The following is a 21,171-nucleotide window of genomic DNA, read 5'->3' as shown; positions in this document are numbered from 1 at the left end:
TGCTAGTTTTCTCATTCTCCCAGTCGCTCTTCCCTGACCATCAAAATATTTATATACGTGAATATTTAAGTACACACAACTTTAACACTTTTATCTACACTACATAGTGAAAAGTTTGTTAGTATTACCAATCAGTACGCAATTGGGACGCACCCTAGTTTCCAGCAAGCTTCTGAATGTGATTTTTACACTCTACCATTTAACAACGCTTTTTTCCGTACCAATAAAGCTAGGTCATTTAATCACACGTGTGGAACAGATTTGCAGCACAAAATGACTCATATTGCCAGGCCTAATGCCAGAGTTCTGCACTGTAAACTTTACGCAACTTGTGCTTTAGGACATAAATGCCGTGGAACAACCAGAGAGTTCAGGGCAGGTCGTAAACATTTGTACTTCGCTTGGATGTAGCGGCTTCAGGCGTGACGTCACGTCGTCAATCAGGCTCCTGGGTGCTGATTGGCTGGCCAGCTCAGCAGCTCATTAGCAGCGTTCCAAAGCCTAGGCTGCAGCCGAGCTAGGGCGGGTCCTCGGTAGGACTCCTTCTTAGCGACCGACCGATTGGTCACGCAAATGCGTGGTGATGCACGGTGAACATTTTTAGAGGCTTTAGTTCCCGACATTTTTGTTGTGCTGTTTTTTTTTCTCTTATTTCCCCCTCCCATTTGGTTTGTGCGCAAAGAACTATGGGTAACCGAAGGATGGAAAGGTACCCTTTCAGCTGTGTCCTCCAAATCGCTCTGAACCTAGGCTGCATACGAAGGGCCCTTCCCTCAGAAACAGCCTCCTATACCATAGGGGCCTAGACTTTAGACTGTTCACTCTTTCTGAATTCCTGAAAGGAGCTCATTAGATTAGGTAGCTGTGTCTGAAACTATGGCAAATTCACATTTGACAAACCTTTAAACCAAACGCCACAGAGGAACATGGGGTCTCCCATGTCTGCTAGCGTACATCGTTTGTACACTACTTACTGCGGTGGATTGTGGGATCGTTATAGTGAACCTCGAAGTAGTGCACTATGTAGTGAATAGGGCACAGCTCCGGACACAGCTAGTGTTATTAGTCCTGGAACTTCATAAGGGGTTTAACAGCGCTCACACTATTACAGCCGTAGTTTTACGACATTGAGGTTTATAAGACTGAATTATTTACGTATATTACGAGAAATGTGCGCAAAAAGCTCCTTATGAACTGTATTGCTGGACTGGTTTGGGAGCGCCCTCTAGCGCCTTCACATAGTGGCAGCTTGACAAAGAAACACACAGAGGCACAGAGAGGTTTGTTAAAAAGGGGTTTATAGCATAACAGTCTGTGTACAGCTCGTGTATGTGTGCTGTGCTGTTTTGAGGGATGTGACTCAGCAGCAACTGAAACACATCAGTCGTGTGTGTGTGTGCGTACAGAAAGGCTTCAACGAGAGTACAGGATTAGCTCATGGGGTATTATTGAAGGTACATAGAACGATCTTGGAGAGCAGGTCGAGTCCAAAATAGATCTAAAGTGGAGTCAGGAAGTGTGTTTGAGTAAATACAAACACTGAGATCAAAATGATTGCCTTTCCTCCCAGTTTTATTTTTAATAAACCTGTTATGTAGAATTTTCACTCTATTGGTCAGGTGAAGAAAGTGTTAAAGTGCCATAAAAATGTAATAAAGGGGTACAACACGTCTCTATTTTAATGCATAATAATAATAATAATAATAATAATAATAATAACCCAACATTAAGTATTACATATTCAGATAGTGCTACTAATACAATTCATTTAATTCTTTTTATCCAGTCCAGAAACTGATGTTAAGCTCCAAATCCAATTGAGGTTTCATGGAATTGCAATGCAGTTGAATCGGCTCCCCAAAGGAATCCTGAACTCCTAAACTTTCTATAATGAACATCAGTTTATGAAACGTTGCGTTCATACATGGATTTACTGGATAGAGAGCTACTGCAGGGACGCTACAGAAGGCTGGGTTAAGGCCTGCAGGGACAGAGTGATTAAGAGAAGCGATTGCTTGTTTTTCTCCCCCCTCCAAATGTGGATCAGATCCCTGAGATTTAGATTAGTCACTAACTCCTCTTTTACATAACAGTCATAAGTGAAAAGTGGAGTTTAAGTCACTTGGATTTAAAAACAAAATATCATGGTTTAAAGGTCTTGCACAGTGAACCTGTATCGCTTCTGAATGCATTAACATATGACTGCATTTCATTTGGTCAGAAAAAATGGTGCCCTGTGTGGTTTTATTAATATTCATACCTACCACTCTTTTATTAAACATTTATTTTGGGATTCTTTGTAGATAAACTCACAGCTGTATTGTTTAGGACAAGAAAGCAAGCTAAAGAAGAACTTCCCTAGAATTCTGAAATGACGTGGTGAGGTCCAAATCACTGTGCAGGGCCTTTAGTGTTGGAATGAATCATTTGGAATCGGCTGCATGAAGAGACTAGGCTACGGTAGGCCAGCTCAGTGCTGGAGTGTGTGTGTGCATGGTCTGTGTGGTCCGTGTGTTCCTTGTGCGCAATCTGCGCATCCGTGTTCTGCACATGCTCGTGGAATGTTCAGGTTTGAGTGCTGATATGTTGGAGCGTTGTAGAAGCTCATATTCTGGACCCTCGTTCCTGAAGAATCTGAGAGACAGACAATGTAATGTCACATTAAGACTATAAGAGGAGGTATATACAGTATAATTACCAGTCAAATCAGAAACGCACACACAGCTTTTCAAAAAAGTACAATACAATTATTATAAATTCTTATTTATTTATTAAACTATTTTAAGTCTGATTGGAGGAATCACTGTAAAAATCTGTGATTAATGCACATCTATGCCTGCCTCATTACAACAAACTCCCTAGGGGTGAGGAAAGGAAGGAGGAGGAATTCTCAGTCTGCATGCTCGTCTGTACTTGTGTTTTTGTCGACATGTAAAAAAAGGTCATCAGTCGCAGCCCAAGCACTGTTCCATTCCGGGGGTTCCGCATCTAAGCAAGTACAGTCGAAATGTCGGGCTGTGTTATTGAGGATGCATAGGGACAGCCAAACATCCCAAGATGGGGTTCGAACCACACTGCTGTTCCAATCACAGAACACCCATAGAGCGTCCTCCCGTCCATGTGGAGATTGTACGGATTTCTCTGCCTTAACACAACTAAACCTGGTAATTAACTGCCGAGTTGAATCAGGTGTTTAGGCAGGAACATCACCTGTACGACTGTGTAGTAAGCTCCCCCACTAAAAACCACTGTGCTGATAATGGGCTGTGATGTTCCGCGCATCAATGTATGAAGTAAAACACAGGTTTTGTTTGAACTGAGGGGCCGACCACGTATCTTTCTTAACATCTAGAACTACACTGGAGCAAAGTGTGCTGAAAAGGAAAGTGCCATGCAAAAGTTTGGGATTTCTGTCACTGTGAACAGCTATGCGAGAAAACGGGTGCCCAAACTTTGGCCAGTTGAACATGATTCAAATGTGCACACCCGTTCCACTCAAACAAAACATTAAGTAAATGCACACATAATAATGACGTAATAATATTTTATTGTAACGTATATTTAAATAAATGTAGTACTAGAGCAGTGAACCATAATCATATTACCACAATACAGTGATGCTGAGCTCTGTATCGTCCTCGCCGCAGTTATTATTACTGCTGTCTATCTAGTACAGGGCCAAAATAGCTTATTCATTCATGTGCCTTTAAGATGGGGGAGCTGTGGGACCTCACTGACAGGTGGGGTCACGCTATGAAAACGGCTGAAAAAAAAAAAACAGGCCCGCTATAGTTGCGCGTTTAGCAACGGCGAGTTTGAATAAGGGAAAGCAAGCAAACCTGGATAAACCAGCCTACTAAATGTGCCGAAAACAGTTGAAAACACTGTGGGCAAATGGGCTGCAGAACTGACACCATGAAAAAAAATCTTTAAATTCAGCTTTCTGTCTGTCCAACATTAGTTGCTTGTTCTGAGTCATTCCCGCCAAAGCTCTTATAACTAGGGTTTCAGTCAGCGAGACTTCAGCTTGTTCTATGGAGAGCAGAATGTCACCATGCTACTATTTAAGCTAATGGTAACCAGCTTCTTTCTCCTGATTCACAGCAATTTGTAACTGGCAGACTGACGGTCATTTACTGTCTGTGACCTCAGTTTTAACATAATGAAGGATGTGATTGTACAGTCACATAAACAGAGGACCATTACTCTGTACTACATTACATGGTAATGACTTCATACTGTGGTAATAATTTGAGACAATATGACAGTATGAATATGTAGAAGTGTAAAGTGTAAATACATCACTGGACAGATTACTAATAGACTAAAAGGTTCCTGTGATTTACTGTAAATCTGCAATATAAAACTGCACTATATATTTGTGCTGGAAATTGTACACTTGTGTCTAAACACAAGTCACTTCTTATTACACATATGGGCCCTTATTTTTAAGGCAACCACTCATCGAGCACTTTATTAGAAATACTACACCAACCCCAGGTAGGGCTTCCCTCTCAAAACAGCCTCAATTATTTGTGGCATGGATTTCTCAAGATGTTGGAAACATTACTTTGAGATTCTGGTCTATGTTTTTGTTTTTCAAATATATATATTAATACATTATTAACCATTTAACCATTTTCTCCCGAATTTAGAATGCCAATTATCCAACCCGCCACACCCCAGACACTAGTGAGGGTGAGACCAACACATGCCCCTTCCCACACGTGCGTAGCCTATCACACCTATTTTTTGTAGTACCGCCGATGGGACGTCACCAGGCAACCAACGTGCCTAGAGGGAAGCGCCGTATACCCGGCTCTGACCCAACGGCTAGCAGATGTCAGTGGCGGCCAGAGTCGCACTAGAGTGATGTGGGGGATAGCGCCATCTACCCACCTTAGAGAGAGCAAGGCCAATTGCGCTCTCTCGAGGCCCTGGCTGCCATGATAGGATACGATACTACATGATAGTGATCCTCTGATCACAGTGACAGTGACAGCCTTAGTCCGCTGGACCACCCGGGGCCCTGATTCTGGTCTATGTTGACAAGACTGCGTCACACAATTCAGATGGATTCAGATCTGGTGAGCAGCACTGAGGAACACTGAACACACCATCACGTTTATGACACCAGTCTTCGATCACTTCTGTTTTGTGACATGGTGGCTTGTAATGTTGGAAGTAGCTGCAACCATACTCTGATGTGCTGTGCGTTCATTCATCATTATTATTTGCAATAATTATCTGATTATCATCCGTATTAACAGGCCAACAGTGCTCCAAAGTTAACCTTAGACCAGGTTATATCTAGTCTTCATTAGCTAGTTAGTCTAGCTTTGGTGATCCTGTGCCCACTGCAGCCTCACCTTTCTGCTCTTAGCTGACAGAAGTGGAACACAGGTGTTTGCTGTTGTAGCTCGTCAAAGTGTGACATGTTGTGCATGCTGAAATACTTTTCTACTCAACATGGCTATCGGTCACGCTCCAATCTATCCATTAGGTTATTGTTAGATTTAATTATTTAAAATGTGGTTCTAAAATTGTATTTTGTTCTCTCCCCATTTCATAGAGACAAAAGCCTGGTCTCATATGACTGGAAATGACTGCCCTGAGGCGTTGCAAAGATGGCCGTCATATGAACAGACTTGCTTATACAGGGTTTTTTTATACACTGAACTGCTGTCGCATGACTGGCTGATTAGGTAATTGCATGGTTAAGTATGTGTACCCAATAAAATGCTCTGCTGCATTACACTGGGAGTAGAGAGCCATTGGACATTCAGCCCCAGTGTAGAGGGACACGGGAGACACAGTTAGTCCAGTGCTGACTATTTCTATCAATTTCTATTATTAAATATTTCAAATAAAACATTTAAATAAAACAACAGCGGATGCCGCCTCTAAAGTGGGGTAATCTACCCAGCACCCACCCACAAAAAAAACAGCTAAACCCCTAAAACATACAGACCCACACACAACCAAAGCTTACCTTGGCTTTCTCACTTGGTTGACTGTTGTTCCCATATGTCTGGTTGTGAAGCTCCTTGGAGACAACACACAGGAACTCTGCCTGGTCCTCGTTACCATAGTTATAGGAAGAGCCGATGCTGACCAGCTGTGCACACGCACACACACACACAAAAAAAACATAGATAAGTACAATTTGAATCTGTTGCATTATTAGACAGTTGAGTTGAAACAACAACAACAACAGTAAATCAGTGTTAAATCAGACCCAGTAAACAGTGAAAGGCAGTGGTGCTCACACACACACTGCTGTGGGACAGTGACAACATGCTCAGACATGCCCATATTGCGTGACTGCGGCCCTGTTGCTAGGAATTCACAGAACATATACCCAACCACACACACACACACACATACACTCACAGAATAGGCATGCGCACACATGCTTAACAAACTGCCAGTCACACACCTAATCCACACCACAGCCAACAACCACAGGGACAGAAACAACACCAGCAGCAGCATCATCACAGCAGCTGGTGGGCATGGACGGGTCATGCAGCGGCCGGCAGGAGGACACAAGGTGGGAACGATGGGATTCTGCAACACACCTCTCCGCTGTGGGCGGGGTGAGGTTGACTCGACTCCTCCCCCTTCACTTCCCGAGACACAATGAGGAGAAACTCTGACTTCTGTGCTCGCCCATAACCTACACTGACAAGCTGAAAGAACCAATCAGAGCACAGGGCGGGGCCCCTTGTCACACACTGCTCTTCAGCCAGACCCGAGGAAGCGAGCGAGAAAGGAGGGACAAGCGAACGAACAAGCGCAAACCCTCTCTCTTACCTGCTCAAACTTCCAGCCGTCCGACATGGTGGAGACCATCTGGGTGAGCTCCTCCTCCTGACACTGCAGCACCCGGTACACATGCTTCACCGGAGTCTGGAGAGGGGGGGTAAGAGAGAGAATGTCATACTCCAGTGGTTTTAGCCTTAGGAAAGAGTGTTACACTAACAGATATGAGATATTCAAAGCTTAAGACTTAAGACTGTGTTTCTACTTGACAGCTTAGAGTAAGTGTGAACGCTGCTTTCCAACTCTGGGGCGTCCCAAACGAGCGGGCCTTGCCCACTCGCTCCACCACCATCATGATGTCTTAATCTGCCTGTCTTATCACGGATGGGTCTCTGTGCACACCTGCCTATGTTTTGAGACCTGCCCAATTCTACCTGATGCTTTGGTCTAGCGGGGCTGTGTCCTAAACCACACACTAAACGTAGTCACCAGTAGACAGCATTTATTACTCTAGTTGTGTCAGTAATGTAAAGATGTGTGAGACTTGGGATGCAGTCATATTTTACAGTTTTAACGTACAATTAGCACATGACCAAAGTACTTTTTTATTAATGATATCAAGATGACATGATTTTAAATTTTGAAGACCTCTATCTCCACTTTTTCCCTTCTTTTGGTCCGATTGTAACTATGTCAGTATGAACGCAAAGCAAACCAGGACTAAAATGGAACTGTGTATCGTTTTCCTGCTTGGTCTGGACCACAAGAACCGGACTACAAAGTATAATCACACCCTTAAAGAGTTCAAACTGAAAGATTATTAATAGATAAATAACAGACTGTGATTATCTCTTTACAGTCATTTCATTTCACGGCATCTGTCTTGAGAGTTGATCAGGTGATCATTTTTCCTTCTTACTAATTATGTAGTATGGAGTTATGGCACGATAATACAGCAACTGTTTTTTTGTATTACTGATTGATTTTTCTGTAAATAATGTTGTAAAAATAATGTTTAAACTATTTGATAATGTAGGCAATAGAAATATTGATAATCTGAAATGTCTTTTTTCAGTTTATTGCATCATGTGCTTCTTTTCTGCACTGTTATGTCTGGAGAATGCTTTTGCTTGTGGGAATTGACAGCAAAACATTAAAACAATATTCATATACTGCTTTCATTTTTCACACCATTATTAACAGGCTAAAAACGTAACACCAAAAGCCAACCAAAAGAAAATCTGCCATATACAGTCAGAGCCAAACCAATCTAAATGATTCCAATTTAAAAAGGCCAACAATTCTGATAACCACTAATACTGCTTGATACACTACATAGACAAAAGTACTGGGACACCTGCTTATTCATTGTTTTTTCCCCCCAAAGTAAATGGTTTTTAAAAAAGGAAGTTAATCCCACACTAGTTGGAGTAACTGTTTTTACTGTCCAGAGAAAGACTATCTACTAGATCTTGAGGATCTCAGGATGTTGGATGATCAGCACCCAACCTCATCCCAAACTCCCCTACTATGGAAACACCATCATTCCAGAGAACACAGTTCCACTGCTCTACAGCTAAATGCTGGGGCTAAATGCTTATACCTCTCTAGCCCACCCCTGGCATTAGGCATGCTGCCAATAGGTTCATGTTTACCTGCTCCAGCTTACCTATTCTATTGGTTTTCTATTGGTATATGTGTCAACAGTGGGTGAAATGTAAAGTAGCAGAGTGCATTCATTAGAAGGGATGTCCACAAACATTTTGGACATATATTAGATAATTAATAATGTCATATTCCAGTGGTTTTAGCCAGTCAGTGTCGATCCAATTCTTAAACAACAAAAAACAAAAGCCAGCAACTTTGGTAGCCACGAACATGGTAGCACTGAGGGTGCATATGCAAAAACCGTGACCCTTATTGGGCTTGACGGTGATAAAACTGAGGTTTTGCCTTCACATGGCAGATCGAAATCCCAGTTAGACAACGTTGTATATGATTTGTGCACTACAAATATTTGGATTGTCAATTATAATGTTGTATTATATTAAAATTAAATGATTATAACAATAATCACAAAGCCCTTCTAAAATTCTTGCTTGAAACACATCAATCCCAGCCTCCAGCTTTTTCATTGGATAAAGGAAAACCTACATGATCTTTATGTGAATTATTTTATTGCTATAAGTCAACTAGCTAAATGAGCTGCTGGCAGAAAGCTCTGTGGATGTTATTAGTGCATTAATCTGAACAATTACAAACAGTACATAAAGTGGAAGCCCCTGTATTGCGTTTGCATTTACTCACATGTGCAGTCTTGGTGTCTCGTTCTCTGATTTTGTCCTTGATGAGTTTGATTAATGAGGTGATGTTGTAGAACTCTGCCTCTTCCAGAGCTCCTGAAACCCACATACTTTATTGTTAACAGCTGAAGACTCTCTATTTTGATGTGTAAAAAAGAACTTTACTCAATTATGGGAAATAAATGACATTGGTGACTAGCTAACATCTTGTACAGTGCTACAGCCAAGTGTTTTAGTGATGTTCAAATAAGGACTATCATCAACAAGCCATTCATAAACCGACAGACTCTAACAGTAGTTAGAAAGGGTCAACTTGATGGCACTCATTAACAAGAATAATTAGAGACGTCTCTAACTAGATGTCTCTAACTCAGCCGATCAGATCACATTTGCAAGTTCTGGATTACAGTGGCTCTGTGCAAGGCTCCTCGGCCACAGGACGCTGAAAGATCCTCGTACTAGGCGGAACTAGGGAGCTTGCGAATGTCTGCAGACACCCATTAAGAACAGCGTTGTACTCGTTTTTTTAACTGTATCAAATGCAAACTTCTGTAGAATGTATAACCCTTTAAGATTACACCACTGAGCACACAGTGCAGCTAACAAACACCACTTTTTGGCTCTGAGCTAGACAGTACAGTTCTGCATGGGAATTCAGTAGCTCTCACAGCAAGTGCTTCAAGCTCCACATGTTTAATTATGGTTGATTCCATGATTCCAGGACATTGCATCTTCTCATCTTCTCATCTACTCATTGGTCAATCGTCAATAGGTATTGCCCCCCAAAAAAACACTGATGGGTCCATCTCGAACAATGATAATGATACAAACAGTCATATGATCCCTGTTTTCCATAAGCATATGTTCGTAGGTACCTTCCTCAGTCAGATTCTTGTTGAGGACGAGCTTTCCGTGTCGCAGGTAATTTAGCACAGGCCCAAAATACACTGGATCTCTGTCGATCAAATACGCCCCCGATTCATCCTGCCAGGGAGAGAAAAGGAGACACACACACACACATTAAATTTTAACCAACAGCCAGAGAACAGCACATGAGTTATGCAAGGGAAGAGAAATAAAAAAAAAAGGGGGGTGCGCCAAAATGGGAAATATGGGCAGATGTCGACGTCCAATATTTTTTATGTGTGTATCTGTCGATGCTCATATGTTTTTAGAAGATGGAAAGAACTGAACAGAACTTGGAACTCATCCCCCTGGATTATGGAAATTGGAGATCAGGGAAATGTAACATTTGTTTCTGTAGGGTTACAAATGCAGTAAGACAAGTAACATGCAGATACATCATATTTGTGAAGGTGCTGGTGTGAGTCTGTGGTAGAACACTCACTCTCCTTTGTATGAGTGGAGCTTTTGGACTGCACTTAACATCCCAAATAATTGTGGTGCTGTGGTATCTGGAATCTTACCAAAATGTCCTATCTGATGATAAAAATAAATAAATAAATAAATAAATACATACATTTCTCCTGCATATCGTAAAGCATCACATTGCATCATGACCCCTGCTCCGTGTCGCACACTTTGTGAAGTGTCCGTCCCGGCGACAGTAGGAGAGTCAGGCTGAGAGAATGTGAGTTTAAATGCAGTTAAAGATTAATGCACAGAGTGGTGCGTGTTTGCTTCAGTACACCGGCTCTCTCCTTAATGGCAGGCGTGATTCATAAATAAAACACAGACGCACACACACAAAGTGAAAATCTACACTCTGCACGGAAACACAGCAAGAACCACAGACGAGATGAGCCTCTGAAGGTATTCTAAAGGAAAACACCCGCAGATGGAGGAGTGTAAAAACAGCAGATGCTGAGATTACCATTGTGTGTTTTGCTGGTGCATTCAAGGGCCCTAAACAAGGAGGAACGTAAGGCAAAATTACAGGATGACGTCTTTTTTTTTCTTTTCTTTTCTTTTCTGACAAGCCTGCCCATCAGAGGCCGAGCTTCTTCCTGCAGAAGTGCAACGCTGGACAGTGTGTGCTATGCACTAGGGTTGCAGCGACATACCACTTTTTAGGTATATGGTGGTATTGTGTACAGTGTACATTTGTTTAATAGTTTAATACCGGTATTGGAAAATAAATGCAGACAAACAGAACATTTTCAGAGCTTTAACCAACCAAACAGTCAATGGATTAATAGAGAAAATAGATTATTTCATAATAAAAATCACTATTTTCATATTTTTTCAATAATAAATAGTTTTAAGCTTCAACCATAGTAAAGACAAGACAAGACCAGCATATTCACAATTACTATCGGACACACCAGTGATCCAACGCACACAGTGACAGTGAGCACATGTGCCCGGACTGGTGGACAGCCATCACTCCGGGTGCCTGTGGAGCAGAGAGGGTTAAGGGCATGCCTCAAGGGCCCAAAAGTGGCAGTTTGTTGAGCCTGGGTATCGAACCCACAAACCTGTCATCAATAGCCCGGAGTTCGAAGCGCTCAGCATTGTTTACATAGCAACAGTGCTTGCAAATATATCTGTGCCGATGGGCGTGGTGGTGTCGAAATGAGGAGGTCAATTTCTGGCAATTAAAAACAGGTGCGCCACTGGCTGAAAACAACCTAGACAGGCTCCTGGCTCTTGAAGGGAATGGCAAGTGACACACTGATTGGTTATTGCACCTCAGGCCCAAAACACACCCTTTTCCCGTCGTTACGATAGCAAAGACACACTGACTGCGCGGGGCCCGGATGATGGCTCACCAAAAGATTAAAATAGTGCACCATGGCTTAGTACACACTGTATTACTGTATTATTAAGTGACTAATGGGACTAAGTGGTGGGGCTATTCCTTGGTAATAGAAGTGCGTAATAAGATGTTCAGCCCTCCAGCTGACCACTGGTCATTTAAGTGGTTAAAAGCTAATGTGTGCAAGCACTTTGGCTCTGATTGACCGCAACTACAACCGGACATTTTTTGTTGCTGCTCATCAGAGGGGCATAGAGCAAGCAATGTCAAGGCTTCCACCCAACTCAGAAAGGTAAAGCAAATTACAAACTCCATCACAACTTTTATGGCCAAAGATTTAGGTACTGATAGCTTCGGATTTACCGATCCATGTAGCGGACCAGGATCAGGGCAGATTCAAATTTCTTCATAATGTCAAATTATACTGTTTCAAACGTTAAACTAGATAATTCACACTGTTCATATTTTCTATGACAGATCTACCAGAGGCAATACCACTTATTTTACTCCAATATTGGATACAGAGAGTCCATTACTAATATCATAATATGTTGAATCTTTGGCTTCTGGTGGAAATTCCTGTATTTATTAATATCGCAAAACAACAAAATATCGCAATGTCAGTTTTATGCCCCTATATTGTGCAGCCATAATTTGAGGCGATTAGCTCAAACTGACCATGTAATATTAAAGTGTAAAACTGTTGTTTTATTTTCTAAAAATCTGTTTGTTTAAAATATTTAAAGAGCGAGTGGCACAGTATTTTGCCTAGGGCGGTAAGATGGTATGTGCCTGACATGAATATACTAGGGGTGTATGAAAATATCGATATATTAAAGCATTGTGATATTACTTTTTGCAATACTGTGTTAATTCTTAAAAATACAGTATGACTTTTTAATTAAGAATTTACATGGCCAGACTGGTGGCAGACAGTGGTTCATTTAGTGTTGTGTTTGAGCCTTGACCACTAGATAAGTGTTGTAGAGGTCTTCAGAGGTCTTCAGATAAAAAGTAAAGCTTTTCTTTTACCCAGATTTATACATAATGTGGTGTGTTGTTATCCTATGACAGCTTTCCAAAAATGTAACACCTCACGTGAATGTTTGATTGAATCCCAGGTAAGCTCAACACCAACACCCCCACCACAATCACCACCAACACCACCCAAAACATTGGATAATTACGTACATGTGATTTTAGCTTTAAGTTTATGTTTAAAAATTGAACTTTTGGCCTCCTGAAAGTCTTTTGAGACCAAGTCTGGGGACAAAATGATATCTTGTTACAGTATATCTGACATCCGTCTTTCTTGCAGTATCCTAATACACTGCAATATAATGAATTGTAACCCTTGTATAATTGTACATGTCATATCGCCAGGTTCTTGCCAATACACAGCCCTAAAACATACCCCAAAACACCCAATACAATGAGAACATTATAGGCAACTGAGCTCTCCAACAGCACCATTATTCAGTGTTTCTGGCTCAAATTCTGCATTCCATAAACATAGCCATGCTTGCGTAAAAGGCTGCTGTAATACTGCTTAAAAAATACAAATCTTCAAAAAGAGGGTAGATATTAATCTCACTGCATATCTCTTTTTGGGTTAAAGGCCCCAAAGAGCGAGATTATAAGGGATTGTTGTGGATTAGGGTTATTTTGAGATTACTGGGCGAGATTAGGCCGGGAGAGGATGTGAGACGACAGGAGGCAACCCATGAGGACGCACCGGAGCCTCAAACACCATAGCACCAAACGCCATTTGCCTCATTCATAAAACCTTCCCAAGCATGAATAAATCCGCTCATAAAGAGCTTCTACAAAAAAAACCCCAAAAAACTACTCATTTGTGTATTGACCGAATTAACCAGCGCTAAACAACAAATCATGTCCAAGCAGAGGAAGACTTACCAGACAAAAGACTGTGATGCTGCTGATCTTAAAACACGATCTTATAGATGCCAAAATGACGTCTGACCCCTAGATGCATCAAGCTACATCAGTGATTGTTTAGCAAAAGAAATTATAATCAGATAGATTTTATATGTATTTAGGCTAATTCACGTGTTCCTCAAACCATAATGTTCTAAACAAATAAGACCTACTTCTCTTCCAAAAGGATCTGGTACCATAATCTTCTTTATGGTTCGTAGTTTATGGTGGCAGAGGCAGGACAAAGTGGTCCCGTTTTCACCAAGAGCTTCCAAACGCAACTGGAGACTTAATAAATGAGGAGACTGATCACTGACTGAAATATGAATGGGAGTTCTCGTAGCGCTCAACATGGCGTCCGTTTACAGTTCAAGTCCCACCAGTCAACAAAAAGGGCCAATCAAATGCTTAGAGACATGACGGTCGACTCTAGAGTCGGTGTGAAGATCTGCGCAAGAAACTGTGTTGTCCATTTTTTTATAAACTGGAGATCTGCCGGGGACATATTTATTAACTTTGGGTGTAGGTGTGATCCTGAGCAATATTATGAAATAATTTTTCGACTTTCTTTGAGTCTGTTTATCTTGGTACAGCACCTCCAGTGTTCAATTCAGTGCTTTGTCTTTGTGTAAATTTACATGTAAGCGACGTACAAAAGTGCTTCACTGTTCACTCAGAAAATATCCTTAGCTAGTTTGTATAGACTAGGATCCAAAAGATACCTCTAATCTTAGATACTACTAAATACAAAAGTCACTATCAAGAACACATAACTTAACTACACTTCACCAAAGCACAGCTGGGTCTTCAGTCCGTGTCTGAAGACAGTGAGCGACTCTGCCGTTCGGACACCCAGGGGAAGTTCGTTCCACCACTTCGGTGCCAGGACAGAAAAAAGCCTGGACGCTCGTCTTCCGTGGATCTTAAAGGATGGAGGGTCAAGCCTGCTGGATGATTGCCCGCTGAGGTCCCCTCTACCTGCGTCAGACCAGCTGCCACCTACCAGTCCGACCATCGTTCCTCCCACCCTCCTACCACTGCTACCTGTTTAATGACCATGTTAAAACCTAAATGGACTCTTCACTATCTGCCACTATTAATATCACCACTATTAACTATCTGTTGTATCTGGTTTGGTCATTTTTATCATTAATGTTTAAATAGTTCTGATCAGAGGAGGATGTGAGTCTTGGTTCCTCCCAAGGTTTCTTCCTCCAGCTCTGAGGGAGTTTCTCTTTGTCACTGTCGCCGTTGGCTTTGATTCTTCATGTCTTACGTTATTTCTTTTTCTTTGTCTCTGTCTTTTACTAATTACTAATTATGTAAAGCTGCTTTGTGATGACAGCCGCTGTAAAAAGCGCTATACAAATAAATTTGACTTGACTTGACTTGACATGGCTAGCTTGCTGAATTAGCACAACACCGCTCGGATTAACTGGTTGCAAACGCCTCAGAAATATGAGATACAGGGCACAATATTTTCATGGAAGAAACGGATATATTAAAGTTGATTTTGTTGATCTAGAATTTGTTCATCATAAATTATTATGATTATTATAATTATTATAAATTAAGGTTTTTGTCCGCCAGTCGAGGCATGTGTGCATAATATGTGTAATATGTATTTTGCAATTTAATTGAGTTCTATGGGAGTTGAACAAATTACAAAGGCTCAACTTTGAAATAAGGTGAACTCCCATAGCTTGTTATGTTATAAATGATAAATAACATTATTAAACTCACTCCTGGTCATTTTTAAATTGCTTGAATTTATTCCATTCAGGGGAATTGTCTCATTCAGACTACTTTGCTTCCTGTATTTTTGCATATTATGCATGTTTTATATTTATCTGCGTTCTGTCTTAAGTTCCGGGCTTTATATCTGAGCTTCTCTTTACCTTCAGCAAATACAAACCTAATAGATTCTTGTGGTTTACATCGCGGCGACCTTCACCCGAGGTCATCCAGAGGATCTTAAGACTGACAGAGAGTTTACTGAGCAACCTCACAAAAGCCCAGTCTCAGTTCAGAAGTATGCTTAAGCTCTGCTTTCTACAAAAAGGGAATGTCAGTCTTCTCGGTTCAAGCTGCTCCACTCAGTACCACGATGACCTACTTACCAGGGATGGGATGCAAGATCCGAACTGGTCTGGATCATAACAGCTTAACGGCAATCCATTTTGCAATTGTGTATGACGGCATGTGTTTGTTAGGCCTCTGTATTTCATATCAGTTCCCTCATTTAGCCCTGCCCTTGTTGCTCAACAATACAACTTTATGATCGCGTACCCCTACTAAGCCATCACCGTTAGGATTCAAAAGAGTTTGATGTGTAAATATTAATCAAACATATCATCCACTCCTTGATCCCTATAGTGTGTATATATATATATATATATATATATATATATATATATATATATATATATATATATTGACAGTAAACTGCAAATATTTAAGGCCAATTACCTAAATCCCTGGGTGTGTGAACTCCCCCTATCACAAGCAATGCCCCCCAGCACTGGGAAGGTGAAGACTAGGACGTCTCCTCTGACACCACCGACACTTTTTGAAGAAAGAGAAGCTCAGCTTTGACAACAGCCAACAGATGTCTGTGCTGATAACTGTGCTCTCTTAGACTCCGACTGCTGATGGCAAGCATCATGACCAGAGATTTGAACCAGCCATGACTTAGTGGACTCTAAGCCCCCACTTTTATATAGAGACTATTTATGTGATCGTGTAAACAACACATTCAGTTATAGCTTGACTTTTGCCAGACACTTTCTGGGGCGCGGAGATCCAGTTCTCAAACATTTATGACTTAGGCTGAAGCAGAAGAGCCTCTAAGGTCTATCTAATGCTTTTCCCCCTCAACTTTCCTTCAGAACAATGTTTAAACACCAGGCCTTTTCTGTCTTGATTCCTAACACACTTTCCTTCCATTAGCATGACGTAGTCCAGAGGAAACGGGAGTAGGGAAGGTCTCCTAGGTCTCAAAAAAATTTCAATTGACGACAGGTTAGGGTGGTCGGATTGGGGTGGTGAAACTTGATATTATTGGGTAGTAGAGCTGGCTACCAGGATACCACTTCTTTTTGTCTGATACTGAAACACTTGAAAATGGCCTGGTATCTGATACAGATCAGACATTTTTTCCTAGTTTTTAAAGAGAGGTGCTTCACATACATTGAGTATGGGCCATTATGCTCAAACTACTTTCTGCTACCCCACAGGAAGAAATACAGAGCGCACAACTCATCAGACTGGTTAAAGAGTCGCAGTGGCATTATTCTTATTACCTCTTTGATATCCAATCCAACATTTCTGTCTAATATCGGCCCGATACCCATGGATACTGACCAAGACATCTTGGTTAATATCATTTCCCCCTACCTAGCGGAGTTTTCTGTAGAGGCGGCCAAAGGTCATTACATTTAGATGGCGATTACAGACCATTCAAAGTCTTTTAAATGACATAACTAATTCGGTTTAATATAATATATATATATGCAAAAAGGTCATTTTCTGATCTCAGGGTGACTTTCAAGCAAACTAAGCCAGACGTTGCTGAATTACACTGGTGAGATCATCGGCAGGGCCATCACAGAGCCCTTAAACCATTCGCAGTGGCGTGTCCTGCGCGTCCAGCCAATCACAGCAAAGATGGAAGGAGCAAGGCCTCCTGGGCGTCACAGAAGGACCCTTGTTCTCGAGGAGAAGAGAGGGGCTGTGTGTTCACAGTAGGCTGCTACCCATCCGAGAGCAAAGCTGCTTTCAGTACAGAACAGCCATATGGGCAACCCCATTAAGACCAGATCCCCCCCCAAAGAAATCCCAGCCTCAGCCTTACCCCACCCCCAGTAGTTATTCAGGAAAAGACACCGCTGCATACACTACATGTCCAAATGTTTGTGGACACCCATTCTAATGCACACATTGGGCTACTTTATGCTGCACCCGTTGCTGAGAACGTTGCAAATGCACACACACAGCTTGTCTAGTGCCTTTAGAGAAGGGCTGCCAATAAAACAGGGCTCCCTACAGCAGATTCACATGAACCTATTGGCACCATGCTTAGCGCAGGCTAGAGGGGTATACAGCCCCCCAGCATCAAGCTGTGGAATGATGGTTGGTGCTCCATCCAATATTATGGGAGGAGTCAGGGAGTTGGGAATGAGGTGGGCTGGTGTTTATCCAACATCCTGACCTCATTAAAGCTCCTGACGCTGAATACGATCATATCTACACAGCAATGCTCTAAAAACTAGTAGAAACCCTTTACTGGAAAGTAGAGGCAGTTGCACCCACAAAACAATGAGAGACAAAACTCTTGATTCTTCTCTTGATTTTGCAAGAAACAATGAATAAGCTGATGTCCCAATACTTTTGTCCATATAACGTTCCATTCCCCACACCCTCTGTGAAGCTATGTATAATACCACACACCATTTCACAGACAGCTTTATATAAGTGGAAAGGATTGAGCGTATTTTTATAGATAAATGAAGACAGAGGTGACCTCAGTCCAAAACGTCTCCACACAGCAGCTGGTCTTCATCTCAGCTTCTGATTCAAGACGAGAACAAGGAGCATCTCAGTAGCTGATGTGTGCTGTTTTCTCATGGCTGAATGGATGATTTGAGACCATGCAAAATGTAGGACTGGAATTTCCTGCAGCACTCAGTCATCCCAGACTTGTAGGACCTGGATGAGCTTAGACCACAGGTCAATACTGACACTGTTTCATCCGAAAGTAAACATGATGATTTAGAGGGTGAAGAAAAGGCCATTTCAGCCTGAATTCTTAAACATTAGCAACATTACCTGTAATTCACTCAAATGTGTCATAAGCTGTGTCATACATCCCTTACCATGAATTTCCTTGTCCAAAATGATCTTCTCAAACAAGATCATATTCTTCATTATCATACATCAAAAAATGATGTTTATATTACTTGAAGCAAAGAAGATAACTGTATTAATAATGTATCTGTTTAAATAATGGTAGGAATTACACATTGGACTAAAATATGTTTAGAATTTGAAATTTGACAAAAAATGTTTACAATTTAACATGTCAAAAGAATTTGTTTGAAATGTAAATGTAAATATTTACATTTAAAATATATAAACAAAATGATAAAATATATAAAAATGTTTAAAATGTTAAATTAGACAAAAATAATGTTTCGAATTTAAAAATGAACTAAAATGCTTACATTGCAAAATTCGACTAAAAATAATGTTTAAATATAAAATTAGACTGAAAATATTGTGTTGAATTACAAATTGGACTAAAATGTGTTTCGAATTTGAAATTCGACTAAAATAATGTTTAATATGTAAAATTTGACTAAAAATAATGTTTAGAATTAAAAAGTACTAAAATAATAAGTTTAAAATATAAAATTAAGACATTTTAATTTTTTGATTTAAATGAATGAATGAACTTTTTTGCAGACTGGATTATGCTTTTAACTTTTCTCCAAACAGACAATAAAAAGTATAGAAATAAATCCCTTTAAAAAGTTTTAACGCTGAAGTTTCTTCCTCGAATTTTCCGGTCCACCTTAAACACGCAGGCGCTGCTGCCCCAGTTAAGGTGGAATTGGACCAGAACACGAAGCTGCTCAGCCTCTCCTCGAGCTCTAAACTCGACCACAGCACAAGAAGTCGTTCTCCGTTACCTTGTCGGAATCCAGCTCGGGGTCCGCTTGGCACAGGCGGTAAAGGAAGGACTTGGGCTCCCGACACAGGGTCTGCCGTGTGGTCAGGAAATACGTGCCGCCCACGTTGAGGCGCACCCACTTGGACGAGCCCTCTCCGGTAGACCGGACCGGGCAGCGCCGAGAGCCGTAGCCCGAGACGTCGCACTGACACTCGGCCATGTTCTCCCTTTCCGCCCCCTAGTAGTTAGCTCTCCAGCTAACGCAGACTCTGACGCGGTCTAGGTGTTTTGCATGAGGGACAAACAAACACGAGTGAAGTGTCTCTAAAGTGCTCTCTGGTCTCCGTCCGTGCTGCTCCTGCTGTTGTCGTTGAAACGGGATGATCACAGCCTCGGTCGGAGAGCACGGCTGTGCTCCGCCCGCCTGATAACTCCAGCAGGTCGAGATGAACAGTGAGAGACTCCGAGTAAGAGTTTGGGTGTTGGGCTGGTCGGCGTGACTTTCCGGGATGCTCCGCAAGGGGGCGCCAGATCTCGATTTTAAAAAATCTCATATTTAAAAAAGGGGAAATTTATCACACATAAATAAAAGCAGGAGAAATTTGTCTTGATCTCTACTTTAGTCTTAATATGGATTAAGACTAGTAAATCCCTCAACAAGAATATTTGTCGAATTTTATTTCTTAAATAAGATCATATCATTTTACGTTATCGTACATAAAAATGAATCAAAGCACAAAGACATGCAAGTATTAATAACATCTGTTTAAATGTATATAAATGTACAATTTATCAAAATATGGTTAAAATTTTAAATTCAATATTTTTTTTATTCAACAAAATATAAACAAAAAATATTTTAAAATCTAAAATTAAATATATATGTTTAGGTGATAAAATTCAACAAAATTACTAACATTTAAAATTAAATTTAACTAAAAATGTTGGTATGTAAAATCTGACCATTTAAAAAAAGTTTGAATAATGAAATTTAAAAGAAAATCTTTAAAATAAAAAAAATATATATGTTTAGATTATAATGTTCAACTAACATTTACAATTCAACTTTAAATGTTTAAAATGTAAAATTCTAAACATAAAAAAGCTTTACATTTTGGTAAATTCAAAAAAGAAGACTCTTGATTTGGCTTTGGGAAACTGGTTAAAATCTCTTCTCATGCCAATAAGTGGAGGAAAATGTATATCCTCAATACACAAAACTGCCCAATAAAAATCGACTTAAGCATGTTTTAACTGTTGACACTTTATACTTCCACGTTACTTGGAGAGCGGGTCGGATCCCACAAGGTTTGCTACCTATTAGAGACCAGTTAAAATTTAAATGAGACCATTTATGTAAGAATTTCACTCCTAGGATCAACTGGGCCTTGATCCTCATCCTGGCCCTCATCACATGATGGGCCACTCCACTGTAGGAAGAAACTCCATTGTTAAAGTCCTAGTCAAAACCATGACCCAAAGCATTAGCAAGACACTTCTCAGAATGGGTCAATTACCTGTGCCCGGCTCTCCCAACAGCGGACTTGAAATATTTACAAAACAATCGGTCTAGCAGGGCAGCCAATCAGAACAGAGCTAATTTACATATCCGTTTTAAAGGCAGAGTAACAAAAACTGACTCTAACATTAAGGGATAAAAAGTAAGGGCATCAGGCGTGTCGCATTACAATAGTTTTTGCTATATAATTTAGCACAAATGTCATGTGACCTGGGAGTGTAGATAAAATAAGTTGCACAGCTGCATCTCCACCACA

General features: G+C 40.9%; 1 protein-coding gene across 2 annotated transcripts; it reads right to left on the bottom strand.

Moving 5' to 3' along the window:
- Window positions 1–1,281: 1,281 nt before the first annotated feature.
- On the bottom strand, window positions 1,282–19,875 carry kctd5b (potassium channel tetramerization domain containing 5b). Of its 2 annotated transcripts, XM_072678929.1 has the most exons (7): window positions 19,416–19,875; window positions 9,944–10,052; window positions 9,073–9,164; window positions 6,817–6,912; window positions 6,582–6,692; window positions 5,993–6,118; window positions 1,282–2,634 (listed from the first exon to the last, which is right to left on the bottom strand). In XM_072678929.1, exons 1-7 carry the CDS (start codon window positions 19,614–19,616, stop codon window positions 2,605–2,607), a joined length of 765 nt encoding a protein of 254 aa, XP_072535030.1. In that variant the 5' UTR covers window positions 19,617–19,875; the 3' UTR covers window positions 1,282–2,604. The 2 variants fall into 2 exon arrangements, with proteins under 2 accessions (XP_072535030.1, XP_072535031.1); XM_072678930.1 differs by lacking the exon at window positions 6,582–6,692.
- Between the last annotated feature and the right edge of the window lie 1,296 nt (window positions 19,876–21,171).

This window comes from Salminus brasiliensis, chromosome 5 (genome assembly GCF_030463535.1).
Source record: "Salminus brasiliensis chromosome 5, fSalBra1.hap2, whole genome shotgun sequence".
Taxonomy (NCBI): domain Eukaryota; kingdom Metazoa; phylum Chordata; class Actinopteri; order Characiformes; family Bryconidae; genus Salminus; species Salminus brasiliensis.
The sequence above is the reverse complement of the archived record's forward strand: the minus strand, read 5'-3'. Positions and strand labels throughout refer to the sequence as shown.

Bases quoted from the DNA above. Each gene is read 5' to 3' on its own strand.
- kctd5b (XM_072678929.1), bottom strand. From the start codon at position 19,616: ATGGCCGAGTGTCAGTGCGACGTCTCGGGCTACGGCTCTCGGCGCTGC. The intron at 10,053-19,415 runs GTAACGGAGAAC...TCTCCCTGGCAG, and splicing joins CCGAGCTGGATTCCGACAAG to GATGAATCGGGGGCGTATTT. The intron at 6,119-6,581 runs GTGTGTTGCAGA...GCGTGTGCACAG, and splicing joins ACCCCGCCCACAGCGGAGAG to CTGGTCAGCATCGGCTCTTC.